The 15,615-nt window shown below is 45.0% G+C and overlaps 1 protein-coding gene across 1 annotated transcript; it reads left to right on the top strand.

Annotated features, from left to right (window-relative positions):
* Positions 1–1,646: 1,646 nt before the first annotated feature.
* Positions 1,647–12,411, top strand: LOC118570426 (p53 apoptosis effector related to PMP22). Its single transcript, XM_036168905.1, has 3 exons — positions 1,647–2,213; positions 9,854–9,994; positions 11,248–12,411. Exons 1-3 carry the CDS (start codon positions 2,000–2,002, stop codon positions 11,472–11,474), a joined length of 582 nt encoding a protein of 193 aa, XP_036024798.1. The 5' UTR covers positions 1,647–1,999; the 3' UTR covers positions 11,475–12,411.
* Positions 12,412–15,615: the final 3,204 nt, after the last annotated feature.

Raw genomic sequence — 15,615 nt, 5'->3', positions numbered from 1 at the left:
TATTTGGGGGAACCTACATCTGTGTTTCTGGGCATTCGTCACTCAAATTTGGCTCCAAAACAAACTATTTCTTATCCCCCTTCGAGTCTACAGAACCTAAAGAAGCAGTCATCTCTTTCAGAGATTCTGAACTTCCAATTGCCTTTGTCCAGCTTGGTATGGATGAGCTCCATTCCTCCAAACACTGGAAATTGCATCATTGGAATGAGGGGACATTCGTTACACACAGTCTAAAATGACTCATGAAGACACCAATGAAAATGCATTTGATTTGTTAAAGTATGACCTTTCTGCACAAGTATATTAGACATAGCCAATATTTTCATTATTTTTGAAAGCTTTTAGGTCCTACAGTTTAGGACATCAGCGTCACACTTGTCTCCACACCAGGTCCTAAAGTTTAGGAAGTTACTTGTCTCCACACCATCCACAACCGGGACAGTTAACTTTGCCCAGAGCACACGCCCCTGCTAGATTTTGAAACTGAAATATTGGCCTCTAATGACAATGTGTGAACTTGGTTTCTTTGAAGTGAAGCCTGGCCAGGGATATCCTGTGCTCTCAGGCACAGATCTACGCATCCTCAGTAACTGAGAACTCAGAAAAAAACACTATTCGGTGTATATTGCCAGCGTCCTGTCATAAGGATTAAGTGGAAGCATCGTTAAGCGCTTTCCATTTCTTTAAGATAACATAAGGTTTCAGAAGATCCTTGGGGTACAGGGTCAGAGGTGACACTCACATATGTTTTGGTTGACCTGTCCCAGGCTACCATGGCGCCTGGCACTGAGAACTTGTTTCTCTCCATGCCTCTCCTGGGTATTGCCCTGTTGCCCCACCCTCCCTGCCACACCTGATTCTCAGGGACAGAAGCTGGCTCAGGACGCTGGTGTGTGCTGACATGTGATTTTATTTGAAACAAGAAACAATAAAACCAAAAAAAAAAAAAAAAAAAAAAAAAAAAAAAAAAAAAAAAGCTGGGCGGAGGCGCATGCCTTTAATCCCAGCACTCAGGAGGCAGAGCCAGGCGGATCACTGTGAGTTCGAGGCCAACCTGGTCTACAGAGCGAGATCCAGGAAAGGCGCAAAGCTACACAGAGAAAAACCCTGTCTCGAAAAACCAAAAAACAAAACCAAAAACCAAAACCGAAAATTGTGTGAAGTGGATAGAACGGGGTCTAACCAGATTAGAGGTTCAGGGAATGTACTAACTGGGGCAAAGGGAACATGACGTTATCTGCGGGGAGCAACAGGCAAAGAATTCAAGAGTTAAAGCATTTGTTACACGAACTGTGTGCATCCATCCGAGTTTCTGAGCTCCCTGATCGATCCAGACTGGAAGTTAGACACCAAAGCCACTCAGAAGTGGAGATGGCTTCTTGCAGCCTAGACTGTGCCACCCAGCGCTGCCGCGCGTCACCCTGCGTTAAGGACAGCCAGGTGAGCAAACAGGTGGCAGGAGTCAAGGTCCAAAGGTGGATCCCGGCAGGAAGTGCAGTCTCTGCTGGTGGGGAGCCAGGGACTTCCAGGCCTGAGCGCACAAGTCCTTACATTTCAGGATCCCCTCATTGCTCGAGTGTGGCCTTAGCCAGCGCTCCCCACCCCGTGCATGCACACAGCTTGGGGCAGAGCCCTGGCTGGCGCAGGAGAGTCCGCAGGTGTGTGCACTGCGCTGGCGGCGATCGGGTGGGACTCGCAGGCGGCGGGAGGCACAGGCACGCCCATCACCCTGGCGGGGAGCCCGGGGCTGGCCTGAGCCGTGCGTGCAGCCCGGGTGAGCCGGCAGGTCGGGGCGGCGCGCTCTGAGTCACCGGAATGTAGGTGTGGCCCCCCCGCGCGCCGCGCCCCCGCCGCCAGCCCCGGGAGGTGGTGGTGGTGGGGGGTGGCGCGTCCCGGAGGGAGCCGCCTCTTCCTTTAGTCGCCGTGTCCGCGCTCGCGGGGCCACTCTCCTGCACCACCGTGCCCCGTCGCTCCTCCGCACCGCGCCGCCACCGACGACATGCTGCGCTGCGGCCTGGCCTGCGAGCGCTGCAGGTGGATCCTGCCCCTGCTGCTGCTCAGTGCCATCGCCTTCGACATCATCGCGCTGGCCGGCCGCGGCTGGCTGCAGTCGAGCACCCACATCCAGACCTCGTCGCTCTGGTGGAGATGCTTCGAGGAGGGCGGCGGCAGCGGCTCCTATGAGCAAGGCTGCCAGAGCCTCATGGATTACGGTGAGTGGCCGCCGCCTCCCCGGAAGCCCTGGGGCACCGGACTGGGGCCGCCGCGGGGGCCTGTCTGATAGGGGTCAGGCTGGGGTAGTGGGTTGCTTTCAAAGCCCGCTCGGAGCTCCAACTCCAGAATCTGGCTTGAGCCAGATGAAGCAGTCGTTTTAGGTGACCCAAATTGGGCCCAACCCCGAAAGAGACTTAGCCCAACTCATTTAAAAATAAAAAGTTTTGTCAGTTCCCTCCCTGCGCAAGCTGATGTCAGCCATCGCAAGGTAAGCATTAAAATAACGTGCCCGGGTGGAATCGGTACACTTCGTCTAACTTAATCAATCTCTCTCTCTCTCTCTCTCTCTCTCTCTCTCTCTTCTCTCTCTCTCTCTCTCTCTCCCCACATGAGAAAGTCCTTTCAGGCAAGCTGGTTGTGTTCACGCCTTTCTGGGGAGGGGCCTTAGATGAATTGTGGCTGTTAGGGTACTTTATCTGAGTCTGGTTTAAAATGGTGAAGTAAACACTTCACTCCAGGGAAGTGGTGTTGGCACTTTGAACACATCGCGGGAGGCCTCCAGTTTGCCTCTGTCCAGAGAAACCCCAGTACTGGCTTTAACAGTCAGTTGCAGCCCTTGGGAAACAGCATTTTTCTTCCTGAAGTGGATGTCCCTCCTGTTTAGGGTAGATACAGTAGTGATTGGCAGTGTGTGTGGGAGCAAAAACTGCCATAGTCAAAGGTTTAGTAATCCGTATTATCCTTTTCAACAGAAAAAAAGCAAGTTACTTTTTTTCCCCCATTCAGTTTCTAGTTTCACCATGACTTGATACTTTTCCTGGAGCAGCCCACCCAGGGCTTCTGCCAGGTGCTGTTGGGCTTGAGTTCTGGGCCCCTTATCAGCTGCTTGATGTAGTTTATTCTTTCTGGAGGAACTTCTCCAGACAAGGAGGCAGGTAATAAAATGAGAACGAGCAGCTGTTCCTGCTTTCTTTACGGCCTGTGCTCTCCCTAAACACAAAGACACAAATCTTTTAGGGTCTTACAGGGAATGTATTGCCTTGGAATAACCTAGCTATATCTTAAAATGCATTCGAACTCAGTCTCTTTCAGAGGGTTTAAGAGGTATGTGTGTAGATTTTTAAAATAGACTTTGTTAATTATAGCTTACTCCAAGGTGGATCCAGCCCCAAAGAGTACTCAGTTACTCAGTAGTGGAGTCAGCTTGCAGAGGCAGGATCAGCGTTCTTGCTGGGACATGATTTAACCTGCAGGGCCCTCTTGTGAAACACACACAATGCCATCTCCATGTTTCTTGTCTGGTAGGGTGAGCTCATCTTTTAGGGTGTGCCTGTTCTAACCTCAGGCTGATCCACTACCTTGTAAATCAAAGGGAAAAGGCCAATTTTGTTTCTAGTTTGTTTCTTTTAACCATGAGTCTGAAGCCTTAACTTTTTTCTGCTTTAAGCAAACACCCACCCGGGATAAAGTTTGCTTCAATTTGCTATAGAAATCGGCCTTAGGAAAAAAACCTTAGTTTTCCGAAGGAATCTTGAAAAATTGCTTAGTACTTTCATGAGGCAGCATCTGGTTTTAATGCTAGGAGATATGTGTTAAAGCAATTGAACACCTCAGGGGAGTTACCTTTGCAGAGGTGATTAAGTGCCCATGTTGTGGTAGACAGCTCTTGCTCAACACCTAGATGCCTACCACCAATGGAAAGTTGGCCTCCTTGTCAAGCTAAAAAGACAAGAGGCGGGAAGCCACTGCATGGTCCAAATCTCCCCATTATAGACAGAGATGAGCTGAAATGCTTCTTCCTTTGCTCACTCTCTGTGGATTTCTGATTAGTCTTTGACACAACTGTTAAAGAATGGTGTGTCCTACACTTTAGGGTAATTATCTGGGCAGTCGGGAACTCTATAGATCTTCAGAAAGCTTCAATAGGGCCTTGCTGGAACCAGTATGCTTGCAGGAGCTCACACAATGTGGAACGTACACACTCCCACAGTGTGTGAGTGCTGAGTTTTGTATGGCAAGGAACAAGGTTGTGGGTCTGTTTAAAACTGTATCAATACATAGAACTGAGTGTGTGTGCCCTCCTCTACAATGCTTCTTAATAATACTAGAAAATAATGTTTGTTTGAAGCTATTAACAAAGCAGAACCTTCATTAGAAAGTGTTTGACAGCCATGTTTTGCCATGTGATATTCCTAACATTAATACTTTTATTTTGGTAGTAAGGATTGGTTATTCTTGGTGTTGACAATAATACTAAAGAGTATACATGTTTTATAAAGGCCAATGATTTCTCAAGAATAAATGAATACATAGCAATGTTATATTCTTCATTATTGTTAACACTTTAAGAATTGTGAATCACAAGGTCATCTTATCTTTTTCTAAACAAATAAATAAGCCAAGTTAGCCCCTGAATATTTTGTGATGGTGGCAGCTAAACTGATATTTATCTTAACAAATACTTGTTTGAATGTTTGGTTTGTATTTGTCAAGAAGAAGATGAGAGAATCTAAATCAATGATTAAACTGATCATTCGAGTTTAATGATCAAACTCAGAAGAAAACTTCAGTGAGCATGCACACGCCGCTTTAGCAATGCTGGCGCCTCCTTTGCCAGTGTAGAGAATGTTTCCACAGGAAGGTATTTTAAGCTTCAGCTCACAGACTTCGGATCCCAGGCAAGCTCTGGCTTGTCAGGGTGGAGGATATGGGGGATGAGATATGCACCAGAAGAGGAAGGGCTGTGGAAAGTCAGTGTCTGGAGTTTAGACTGTGAAACACAGAACCGCAGTTTTCCCAAAGACATCCCTTGAATCCCTTCATATGTACCCAGTGTTTTCCCTAGACACCACTTTCCCACAAGTCAAATAATCAGAGTATCCTCTGAAATGTTTTGAGGTCATTAAGCACCTTGGTTCCTAAAAGTGCAGGACATGAGAAAAATGAGTTATCCCATCAAAGGAGTGGGTGACCCTTCAATTTGCTGTTAAGAATGTAGGTGTAGCTTCCCATTTCTGACAGGAGTTCTGTAAAAATACAGTGGTAACCAGCTACCACCCAGCTGGGTTTTAGGAGGAAGCGTCAAGTGTGTAAGGATTCTCTGGCCGCTGTAATACCTTGCCTGTGACCTCTTGCCGTTTTTCTACTAGGCCAGTCATTCCTTATCACCTTCCAGAACTTCTGCAGGATCATGGCTTGGTTCTATATACATGCATTTTGTCGGTCTGTTCTTAATTCTCTTTAGAGTTTTGCTCCTCCAGTGTTAAATTCTGCTTTATCTGAAGGACCTAGGAGGTCACTGGATTCCTGCGTCTCAACCCGACCACATATAGTTCCCTGGGAGTGGGAGACAGGACAGGTTTGGGGTGTTGTTGCAAAAGCTTCCAAATGGATGGCTTTCCAAAGGATATACCTTTGCCTTTATCTCCCTATTGAATATGCAAAATAGTATTTTTGTATGTCACATTCATCGATCTTTACTTACATGTAGGATCTTTTAACTTCTAAAATATCCAGATTTCACTTCTGCCTGTGAATGGCATAAAAGACCTCACAGAAACAGTACACAAAACACCTGTTAAGAACTCTGTTCCTCTAGGTGGGGCCTTTGATATTGCTGGTTGAAGAATGCATGTTCTAGAATGTGCTTGTATGTACTAATATGCACTTGTATGTTCTAGAATGAGACCCCCACATTGGTGCCCTCAGTCTTGGGTGGACCCCAGGCAATCGGGTGGACCTCACAACCATTTTGGTCTGTTTGCTCCAGATGTAAAATCTATGAAGAATGTAGCAAATCTATAGGAAAACACTAAATTGGGGATGGGAAAGGAAATTAGTAAGTTTCCAAAACACTTACAGATTAAAAATATAAGCAATATTTTCCTTTTTCCTTGGTTTCTTTCATAGCATAAACTTTGCAAAGTCGTACTTAAAACACAAACAGCAAATCGCTCTTCCTAGGAGGGTGCAAAGTGAATGAACAATTTCTACCCAGAAACTCTTTCTCTGGAACCCCGCTGGGTTCTGTTGTCTCAGTCCAGATAGTGAATCACCTCCACACAACTAGGATTGGTGGTGAAGGTTAGTGTGTAAGATAGTAAGGGAAGACAGACTTATTCAGAACTGATAGAGAGGAACTATGCCTGCCAAGAGCTGTGACCATAAAATCATGAAAAATGGAAGAGTTAGGACACATTTTGAAAAATGGATGTTTTTCCTCAGTGCTGATAACTGAGATGTAATTTGAGTCATCACATAATATAAAGTAGAAATAGTTCCCAAAGACTTGTGTACAACTGTAGATGTTAAGCTCCTGGGCAACTAAATGAGATCAAAGGTATCTGACACACAAGTACTTTAGCTTTTTTTTTTTTTTTTTTTTTTTTAGTCTGTCTGGCCAACCATCCTCTTCTCAGACTTGAATATTAGGTCTTGAACTGCCTGCTCAAACCTAGTCAGGCTGGCCCCTCCATCCTAAAAGAAAATTGCGCGGACCTCAGAAGGCGTGCTGTCTTGCTTGGAGAAGTCTGTCCTGTATCAGCCAGGATCTTTAAAACCATGCCAAGATTTCAGTCTAAATGATAGTTAAGTGATTCAGTGGACCATGCTGCCAGGAGCAGGTTTGACGTGTTCTACAACAGGAGTGCCTTTTCTCAAGAGAAAACGTTGCTTAATTTTCCTTTTGATTTTCTTTAGACTCAGCATTCTAAGTAAGCAAGACATTAACAAATTGATTTAATAGGGAAAGTGTCCCAGATGGTCCATTTGAATGATACGTTCATTATACCAATGATCTGTTGGTGTCAGATATGTATATTAGGTTACTATTTCTTTTGTGTAATTCTCTCCACATTCCTGAAATTAAGTGTGAGTTACACTTCAGCTAAGTATCAGAGGAAGAAGTCACAACAGTAGCCTGTTTATGTTGTTCTAGCTGTCCTCAGATGAACAGGTAAGATGAATATGGCAACATTACACAGAACTTATTTAACTAAGCTTTCTAGACAGCCTGTGATCATGGCAGCTCAGTTAGTATAGTACGTTCCTTGTTAGGAAACATTTCTGTTCTTACTAAAATCAAAGGAGGAGGAGGAGGGAAGGACAGGAGGTGGAATAGTGAGGGTGAATTTGAGCAACACACAAGGACGTGTGTGTGTGTGTGTGTGTGTGTGTGTGTGTGTGTGTGTGTAAAAGTCATGGTGAAGCCAGTTGTGTAGGAACGAAAGCAACTCTTTGGAATGGAAGAACCACACGTTATTAACAATTGAGCTGCCTGGACCCAATCTTTCAAGCCCTGATGCAGGAGGTCTGGAGGGAGGCGTAGGAATCTGTATTTTAATAAGCACTGACATTCTGGTCTATGGGTTATCCCTAAGAAGATCTGATCAATTAATTATCTACCACAGCACAGTCCTTTCTCATTTAAAGAATTTCTTACACAAAAGAAAAGGCAAAAATGAGAAAAGAGACTTTGAATTGTATATCCCAGCTTTGGCTTCATTCATGTGTTTTTAGAACAAAATATTCTGGTGTTAACTGTACCTTAAAATCTCTCATTGGTATAGCAAGAAGAACAAGACTTGGGGGAAGTTGTAAGAACTGCACCTCTCAAACTGGGTCCAATCACAGAGCATCTCACCCCTCCTGCCCCCACAGCTGAAGGATCATTTGTAGGAGAACATGTATTGGAAGATATATAAAAATGTTTGTTCTTCTTACTCATTTGTTAGGCCCCAATCAGCCATATACCCGAGGAAGCCCTTTAGGGCATGAGGCACCTGGACAAGGGAATGAATAGGCACCTTAGCCCACATTTGTTGGTAGCAGATAAGGATAGGAAACTGGGTGATGGGAATCTTTAGGGATAATACAGAACCTTGCAAGTGTGGAAGGAGGTGAAAATCTGAGGTTCTGGGCAGACATTATGGGAACAGGAGAGAAACTCTTTGGACAAAGGGGGCTGGTGAATTACCAGAGGATGATTTGTATTCATCCTCACAACTTGCAGCCAGGCGTTTTTTTAGGCTGAGTTCACAGATGAGGAGCCTGTTGTCACATGGTTAGCAGTTGGCAGAGGCAGAGTATCCATGAGCTCTGGCTCCCTCTAAACCCCTTGCTTTTTTGAGGGCCACTGTTTGACTCTGAGCATTGAAATGACCGTGCATATAGTGAGTGTGTTGTTGGCTGTGCTGTTTTTAGTAAGAAGCAGAACCCAGGGAAGGGGCACAGAGCTCCCCTTTAAAATTCAGTGAAGAGTGAAATAAGAACATTCGCCAATGAGTGGATAAAGAAAACGTGGAATCTGAGTGCAAGAAAATGCTGAGCCACAAAAAAAGAAGAAAAAAAAAAAGAGTGAAGTGATAATTCACACTATGAAATGGCTCATCTTTAAAAAATACTTGGTTTGGAGCAAGAAGCCAGTCACACAAAGTCACAGAGAGCAAGATTCTGTTATTGGGGAATATCTAGGAGGCGCAAATTAGGAAGACAAACGAATGGTCGCCAGAACTTGGGATAGTGGTGGTGAGGGACAGAATGGGGACTGACTGCAGATGGTATGTGCTTTCCTTCGGGAAGGATGAAAATATTCAGGACTTGTTAATGGTGATGGTATCATAGCTCTCTGGATATGGATATATACATATACATATATATATATACATATACATATACATATACATATATATACATATACATATACATGTACACACACACATGTATATATACACACATACCCACACACATATATATCAGCCAACACAACCAACACCCACGCAGGGGATCACACACATCTTTTTAAATGTATGTGTTGGACTCAGACAGGCTAGATGGCCAGCTACGTGTCTGTTGTCTATGTGTCAGCCTCACTTCTGGAGTCTCCCTTTACTTCGAAACTGGCAATGAGGGTGGGGTGAGCCTGCAGATGTTGTTCTGATGAATTAGTGCATCTCCTGATGCTAACTGCTAGCTCTGGATGCCGGGTGTATGTGAAGAGATGAGGAGTCCGTGTGAGCTGAGGGATGGGGGTTATTGAGTGGGTTGTGCTTGGCGGGTGGATCTCCTCACTTCCTCCCTTACACAACAGAAGGGCACAGGGCTAGTACTGGCCGTGTAGACCTTCAGACACAGAAGTCAGTTTCTGCCTCACCTCAATTCTTCTTAAGACCAAGGCCCATAATGAAGAAGTCTTGTGAAATAAATTCTGAATGAAGCCAGACATTAATGGAAACTAAATAATCATCCTTTAAGGGGAAGCATTTCTGAAAGAGTATGTAACTTGAATTGTTCAGTATGAAGAATGTTTATCATGGTCATGTTGCATTCATATCTGGGTGAGCTTTTAAAATTGACCTCTTTGTGTGGAAACTGTGCCAAGAAGCCGAATTTGTGTTTTAGAGGTGTAAACATTTATCCAAACCTAGAGGAACAAAACACGTTAATATTCTCCATATCTCTCCCAGTTTCCCCGTGAAGTGTGGAGATACTTAAACATTCCCAATCCCTTCACAACACAAAGGAAAACCTCTCCCCTCCCCCAAAACTCTATCCTGGAGGGTGGGGGTCAGATGCTTTGATCAGCAGTTTTGGACTTGGCGTGTCTGTCTGTCTTACAAACGTCCGTGTCTCTGTCCGGCAGCATGGGGACGAGCAGCTGCCGCCACGCTCTTCTGTGGCTTCATCATCCTGGTCATCTGCTTCATTCTCTCCTTCTTCGCCCTGTGTGGACCCCAGATGCTCGTTTTCCTGAGAGTCATTGGAGGCCTCCTCGCCCTGGCTGGTAAGACTGAGTGCCAGCAGATCCTCATTTGTAATCCCTGGGCGTGGGGGGGGGAAGTGTTCTAGTCTGTCTCTGTGGCTCTCCATGGAGGACCTCTGGCAGTTATACTTTCTGATTTGCCCTTGGAAATGGGTCGCCACGGGCAAAAGTATCTGAGGACAACTGTGTTTTGGGAATCCGAGTCCCTTTCCCTCTGTGCCTTAGACGGTCTTCTGTTCTCTGGATTCAAATACCAAGGGAACCAGGTTGGTATCTTATTTCTCAAGATACCAAGAGGGGAACCAGGGCAGAACTCCAGCCGTGAACTGGCAGAGACAACCTGGGCAGCCAGCGTTGGAGGCAGGCCGGAAGTGCCGTGACTACACAGGTCCCATGAAATCAAGCATGCACCAAGAGAATGAGGGCAGTGCCAGGCTAGGAGAGGAAGGGAGGGAGGGAGAGAGGGAGCAGGGATGGGAGGGGGAGAGGGGGAAAGGAAAGAAAGAGAGGGGAGGGAGGAAGAAGGGAGGGAGGGAACAAGGGAAGCAGGAAACCTCTTTAGTGTCTGTCTGTGGTGCTCTAGAAAGAACTTACTATGGTAAACAATGAGGAGGACAAGTAATGGTTTTGTCCAGTTAGATCCTCATGTCATGCCGAGTGATTTATTTCCCACTTGTTTTCTCCCTGGTGTCTGTGTAGGACACGCCTTGCCCCCAGGGATCTCTTACACTCATCTGGTTTGGCTCATGATTAGTAGCTAGATCCCTCTAGCCACTAAACATCCTTTTAGAGACCCTATCATTAAAGGGAGAAACTTCGTGAATGGTGGTATTGTGACTGTGTGTCCTAGCTGGCTGGGATAAACACCACGACCAAAAGCAGCCTGAGCAGGAAAGAAGGGTTTATTATTACACCTTGCGAGTTAGACCTGGTCAGAGAGCGAAGCCAGAGAGACAGGAACGGGAGGCAGAAACTAAAGCAGAAATCATGCAGGAACACCGCTCGCTGGCTTGCTCAGTGCTCAGCTTTGCCCACGGGTGGCTCCGCCCACAGTGCACTGGGCCTTTCCACACCAATCATGAATCAAGAAAACGGCTCACAGACATGGCCGCAGGCCAATCGGATGAAGGCATGTCTTCAGCTGAGGTTCCCTCCTCCCTCGGAGATTTGGGCTTGGGTTGTGTTGACAGACACCAACCAGTACACTGTGCATTCATTCACGTATTCATTAATTTGTGCTTTCATACTCTGAGCTGCTTTTTCCTTCCCTTCAGCTATTTTCCAGATCATCTCCCTGGTAATCTATCCAGTGAAGTACACACAAACCTTTGACCTCCATAGTAATCCCGCTGTCAATTACATCTATAACTGGGCCTATGGCTTCGGATGGGCGGCCACCATCATCTTGATCGGCTGTTCCTTCTTCTTCTGCTGCCTCCCCAACTACGAGGACGACCTGCTGGGCAATGCCAAGCCCAGGTACTTCTACACATCTGCTTAATGTCGGAGCGAGACTCCAAGAGAAGCCCTGCTGCAAGACGGGTCCTGAGGAGGAAACTGTTCTTCAAGCCACAAGGAACCTATGTTTGGGCAGTGTTCCTATGATCAGAAATGCTGGAATAAATGTTAAAGAAAATGCTTCGTAAATAGCGTTAAGTTTCATGTCCTGTGTATGTCTTGTGGAATTAGAAAAGACTTATTTCTGTTTGCTGATTATATGCTAATTTCTCCTTACATCAAATCTGTATCATTTTAACTGCTGTTGTTAAAGAGTGTGCGTGTGGAACTTAATAAGATAGAAATGAAATGGCTTCTGAGACTTAATTATCTGACCAAGCTTTCATTTTCCAAGTTAGAACAGATTATTCCTACTAAGGGCTAAGGAGAGGGGAAGCTATTGGTAAAATAATCTCAGTGACCAAATATCCTAAAAATTAATGCCAAGAACAAACTTTTTTACGTTTCCAGTTACATAAAGATGCTTTCCTAAATGATGCTTTCCTAAATGAGCATCCTTTGTGGGAATTGTTAGTCAGTGTTTTGAACAATTGCTGTCTTGCTTAGCTTCGTATTGACTTGCTGTGACATGTGGGGAAGCGTTCCCTTGGCCAAAGCAAGTTCCAATAGTCAGGCCGCTGTCACTACTGAAATGCTATAATGAAATTACCTCTTTTAACGTAGTTTGATGTAGTTTAGCGGGGTTAGGGCGTGGGAAGAAGCCATATTAAACCCGTACAGTTTTGTGTCTGTATGTTCAGAACCAGCATCGACTAGATGCAAGGACAAACTAGGTCCGATTCGTCCGACTGGTGGATGTGATGGTGTCAGGTAGGAAGGCACAGGAGGGTCACCACTGCCACAGCAGTGCCCTTCAAACATCCTGAGGAGAAGAAATGTCACTTTTTCACCTCAGCCTTAACTGGGCTCTACTGGCAGACAGCTGGGATAGATTTTAACTGTAACAGAAACCTAAATATAGTTAAACCTGTTCTTCCTTGGAAAACATATTTAAACTGTCTGATCTCATACATACAACTGGAGAATTCAGGAATGAGTTTCTCTGCATGGATGGGCTATGATAATTATTTTTAGCATTTACACTTACATGACGGGAACTAGCTTATTTTATACAGCAGGTGACTATTTTGTAAGTTGCAGCAAAAATAATTGCAGTTTTCATTTCCAGCTTCCCCTCAATAAACCAGGTGTTCAAATCCTGTGTCTGGTTTGTGTTTTTATTGTTGTTGTTGCTAATTTTCCATTCTGTGATGGGAATTAAAAATTCTTCCAGTGGGTAAGAAAAATTAGACAAAATGAAGTTTCATGTCTCACTTTTAAGGGTTTCGGTCTTGTTTAGGTATTCAATTACATTTTAAAAAGTTCATCCTACAACTTTAATCCTATGTACCGGGGTACATAAGGAATTCATTGTCATAAACTGTAAGTAGCTGTCACTGAATCCAATGATATTACATTATTGATTTGGGTTTAGGTTAAAAACAACCAGTTTGTTAAACCTAAACTTAGACAATTCAGAACACTTATGAAGCCATATCTCTCTGTCCAAACTTTTCATCATTCTTGTGCATCTTAGGTTTGGGTTGACCCTTACCTTCATGTCACTTATATTTTTTAATTTATTAATGAACTCTAAAAGTCTGATATATGCTTCGTCTCAGCAACACCGTGTGTACAGACATCAGACAGTGTCCATCCAGCTGGGCCAACAGTGGATTTATTGTTGGCAGGTTCAGATTCTAGGGTTCACTTGTGTGGGTTAGTTGATGGGTTGGTCTCCCCTCTCTCATCTTCTGGTTGTGAGCCTCCTCCCTATGATGGGCCCTCTTCCATCCAGGGGTGGAGGTGGAGTCTCTGCCTTCCCTGCCCACCTTCCCATTCAAATACTTCCCCATCATTGGTTGAAAGTTAGTTCTACCCCAGTGCCTGTAAAGTGTGAGGCAGGGCAGTGTCGGGTAGGCAGAAGGATGGGAGCATTCTTCCTTTCTGCTTCTTTTGGCTGGTTGGTCCTTGGCACAGAAGTTTCATCTTATGCCTTTTGATATATGAGGTATTTCATCATAAATCTACACTATTTTTTTTTTTAAAATCTAACTTTTCTGTAATAGGTTGGGAATTCAAACTGGTAAATAGTGCTAAAATCCCCATCTGCCAAAATAATAGCATAGCTGTTTCAAGAAGACAATGGACATAGAGATGACAGAACTTCAGTCTGTTGTCCCAAGGGTGACGGGTTACAGACTTCTCCAGAACATACACTTTGAGTTGCGACCTATTCGACTTTCTTCCCTTCCCCAATCCATAGCACACTGTATTTTAGTGGTCAATGTTTCAGGGGAAATACGAGTTATGGGGGGGGGGGGGGGGGGGGGCAGTGAGCCGATAGGACAGAAGAAGCCTTTCACTGGAAACACAGATCCGCTAAATGGCATTACTTTCTGAATGTTCCATTTCTTGCACCGTTACCTAAGTATGCCAGTCCTCCAGGCCCCAGAAGTTCTGATTCCCCATGACAGATCTACAATAAGCACTAGGAAAGGTCTCGAGGATTCTGGACAGACCTGACTGAGAAACCACTTAGAAACCAACAGTGCCTCGCCTGAGATTCCCCACGGCAAGGCTGAGGTAGTTAGTTGTTAGTTACCTAATTATGTTGAGTCTCCGCCCCTTAAATAAGCAGTGCAGGAATCTCAAACAATTATCTCATGCACACTCTGTGAGTAGCCAGAAGTGCTAAATACCACTTGCTATTGACTGTAACAAAGGGGTAATAATCCCGCCCTTTGCTTTCCACACAGGTGGCTGTGCGGGGTGATTAATTCTACCTCCAAAACCATACACTATGGAAAGAACGGCCATGATGTCCCGTAGGAGACCAGAACCATAACCACTTAATCAGGCTGGGTTTCCTCTAAGTTACTGAGGGATATTCTTATGAGTTAAATAAACCTGCATGTTGAGAACCTGCCTTGCTTCCTAGGTTCTCCTGGAAGGGTCTGTGAGTCTGTCCACAACTGTGGCTCCTGCTGGCTGTGCAGGTGTGAGCGGGTCATTTCCTCAATGGTCTCAGCATCTTCATCTGTAGTAGGAATTGAACAGAATTCTCCTGTTCACAGGCATTGTACAATTACTATCTAATTAATTTACTTAACTGTTCTAGGGGAAGAGAAAAAGGCTAAGGTGAAGCTGTATTTTTGTTGCTTTGTTTCAAATGCTTTTCAGAAGTTCGGCTAGTTAAAAATCGCACTGCTATGGAGGCAAGAGGGTTTTTTTTGTTGTTGTTGTTGTTATTGTTAATTAGTTTACTAAAAAAACAAAAGATTATTTATTAAGATGGAAGTTTTCGACTATGAACTGAAAGCTTTCCATTCAAGGTGCTGGAGTAGAGGAATTCAGTTCATTTCTTCTAGTAGAACAGAAAAAAGCCACAGAACAATCAACCAGTATCACGGGGAATAATCCATGATGAGAGGGTCCTGCTAGCTGACCATAAATTTTTATCAAATTTCTAGAAGATGAAAAATGGATGACGCTCTCCACAGCAGCTAACACATGCAAGAAACTTCAGTTTGTTGGGAGGCTCCGGAGAGGTGCCAAGTGCCAGGTGTGGAGGGGGAGAGAAGAGAGAGAGACTGCGTGGGGTGGGGTGGGAAGAAACGAGGGAGGGGGTGGAGAGCATGTGCTCAAGTGGATTGGTTGGAGGTCTGTCCCTTGGGCCTGGTAGTTGCCCTGACCTAACACCCACTCCACATTCTCAGAGTGGGAAGACAGGCCCCAGATGTTTTCCTGTGGGTGAAACCCAAAGATAACTATCGGACTAATTAGCATGCTCCGCCCTAAGGACTTCCCACATATTAACCGTATAAATCTCACCCAACCCTGTCGTAAGGACTGTATTTTTCTTGCCTGTTCTGAGAAGAGACAGAAGCATGTTACTTGGTGAGGTAGCTTCCCAAAGGTCAGAAACCTAATAAACAGCAGCAGTGACAGGAATAATAAAGGAGTAGGGGTTGCTGGGGCAGAGGTTAGTAGGGCAGGACACAGAATTAGTGTTGAAGGAGGGCATACAAACCTTCCTCCCTTTCTAGTGACTCCCTTGAGCTCTCCCACTTCACACTGCAAGC

Source organism: Onychomys torridus, chromosome 19 (genome assembly GCF_903995425.1).
Source record: "Onychomys torridus chromosome 19, mOncTor1.1, whole genome shotgun sequence".
NCBI classification, from domain to species: domain Eukaryota; kingdom Metazoa; phylum Chordata; class Mammalia; order Rodentia; family Cricetidae; genus Onychomys; species Onychomys torridus.
This window is presented reverse-complemented; position numbering and strand designations above follow the sequence as displayed.

Coding starts and splice junctions, on each gene's coding strand:
- LOC118570426 (XM_036168905.1), top strand. CDS start 2,000: ATGCTGCGCTGCGGCCTGGCCTGCGAGCGCTGCAGGTGGATCCTGCCC. Junction 2,214..9,853: donor CCAGAGCCTCATGGATTACG/GTGAGTGGCCGC, acceptor TCTGTCCGGCAG/CATGGGGACGAGCAGCTGCC. Junction 9,995..11,247: donor AGGCCTCCTCGCCCTGGCTG/GTAAGACTGAGT, acceptor CCTTCCCTTCAG/CTATTTTCCAGATCATCTCC.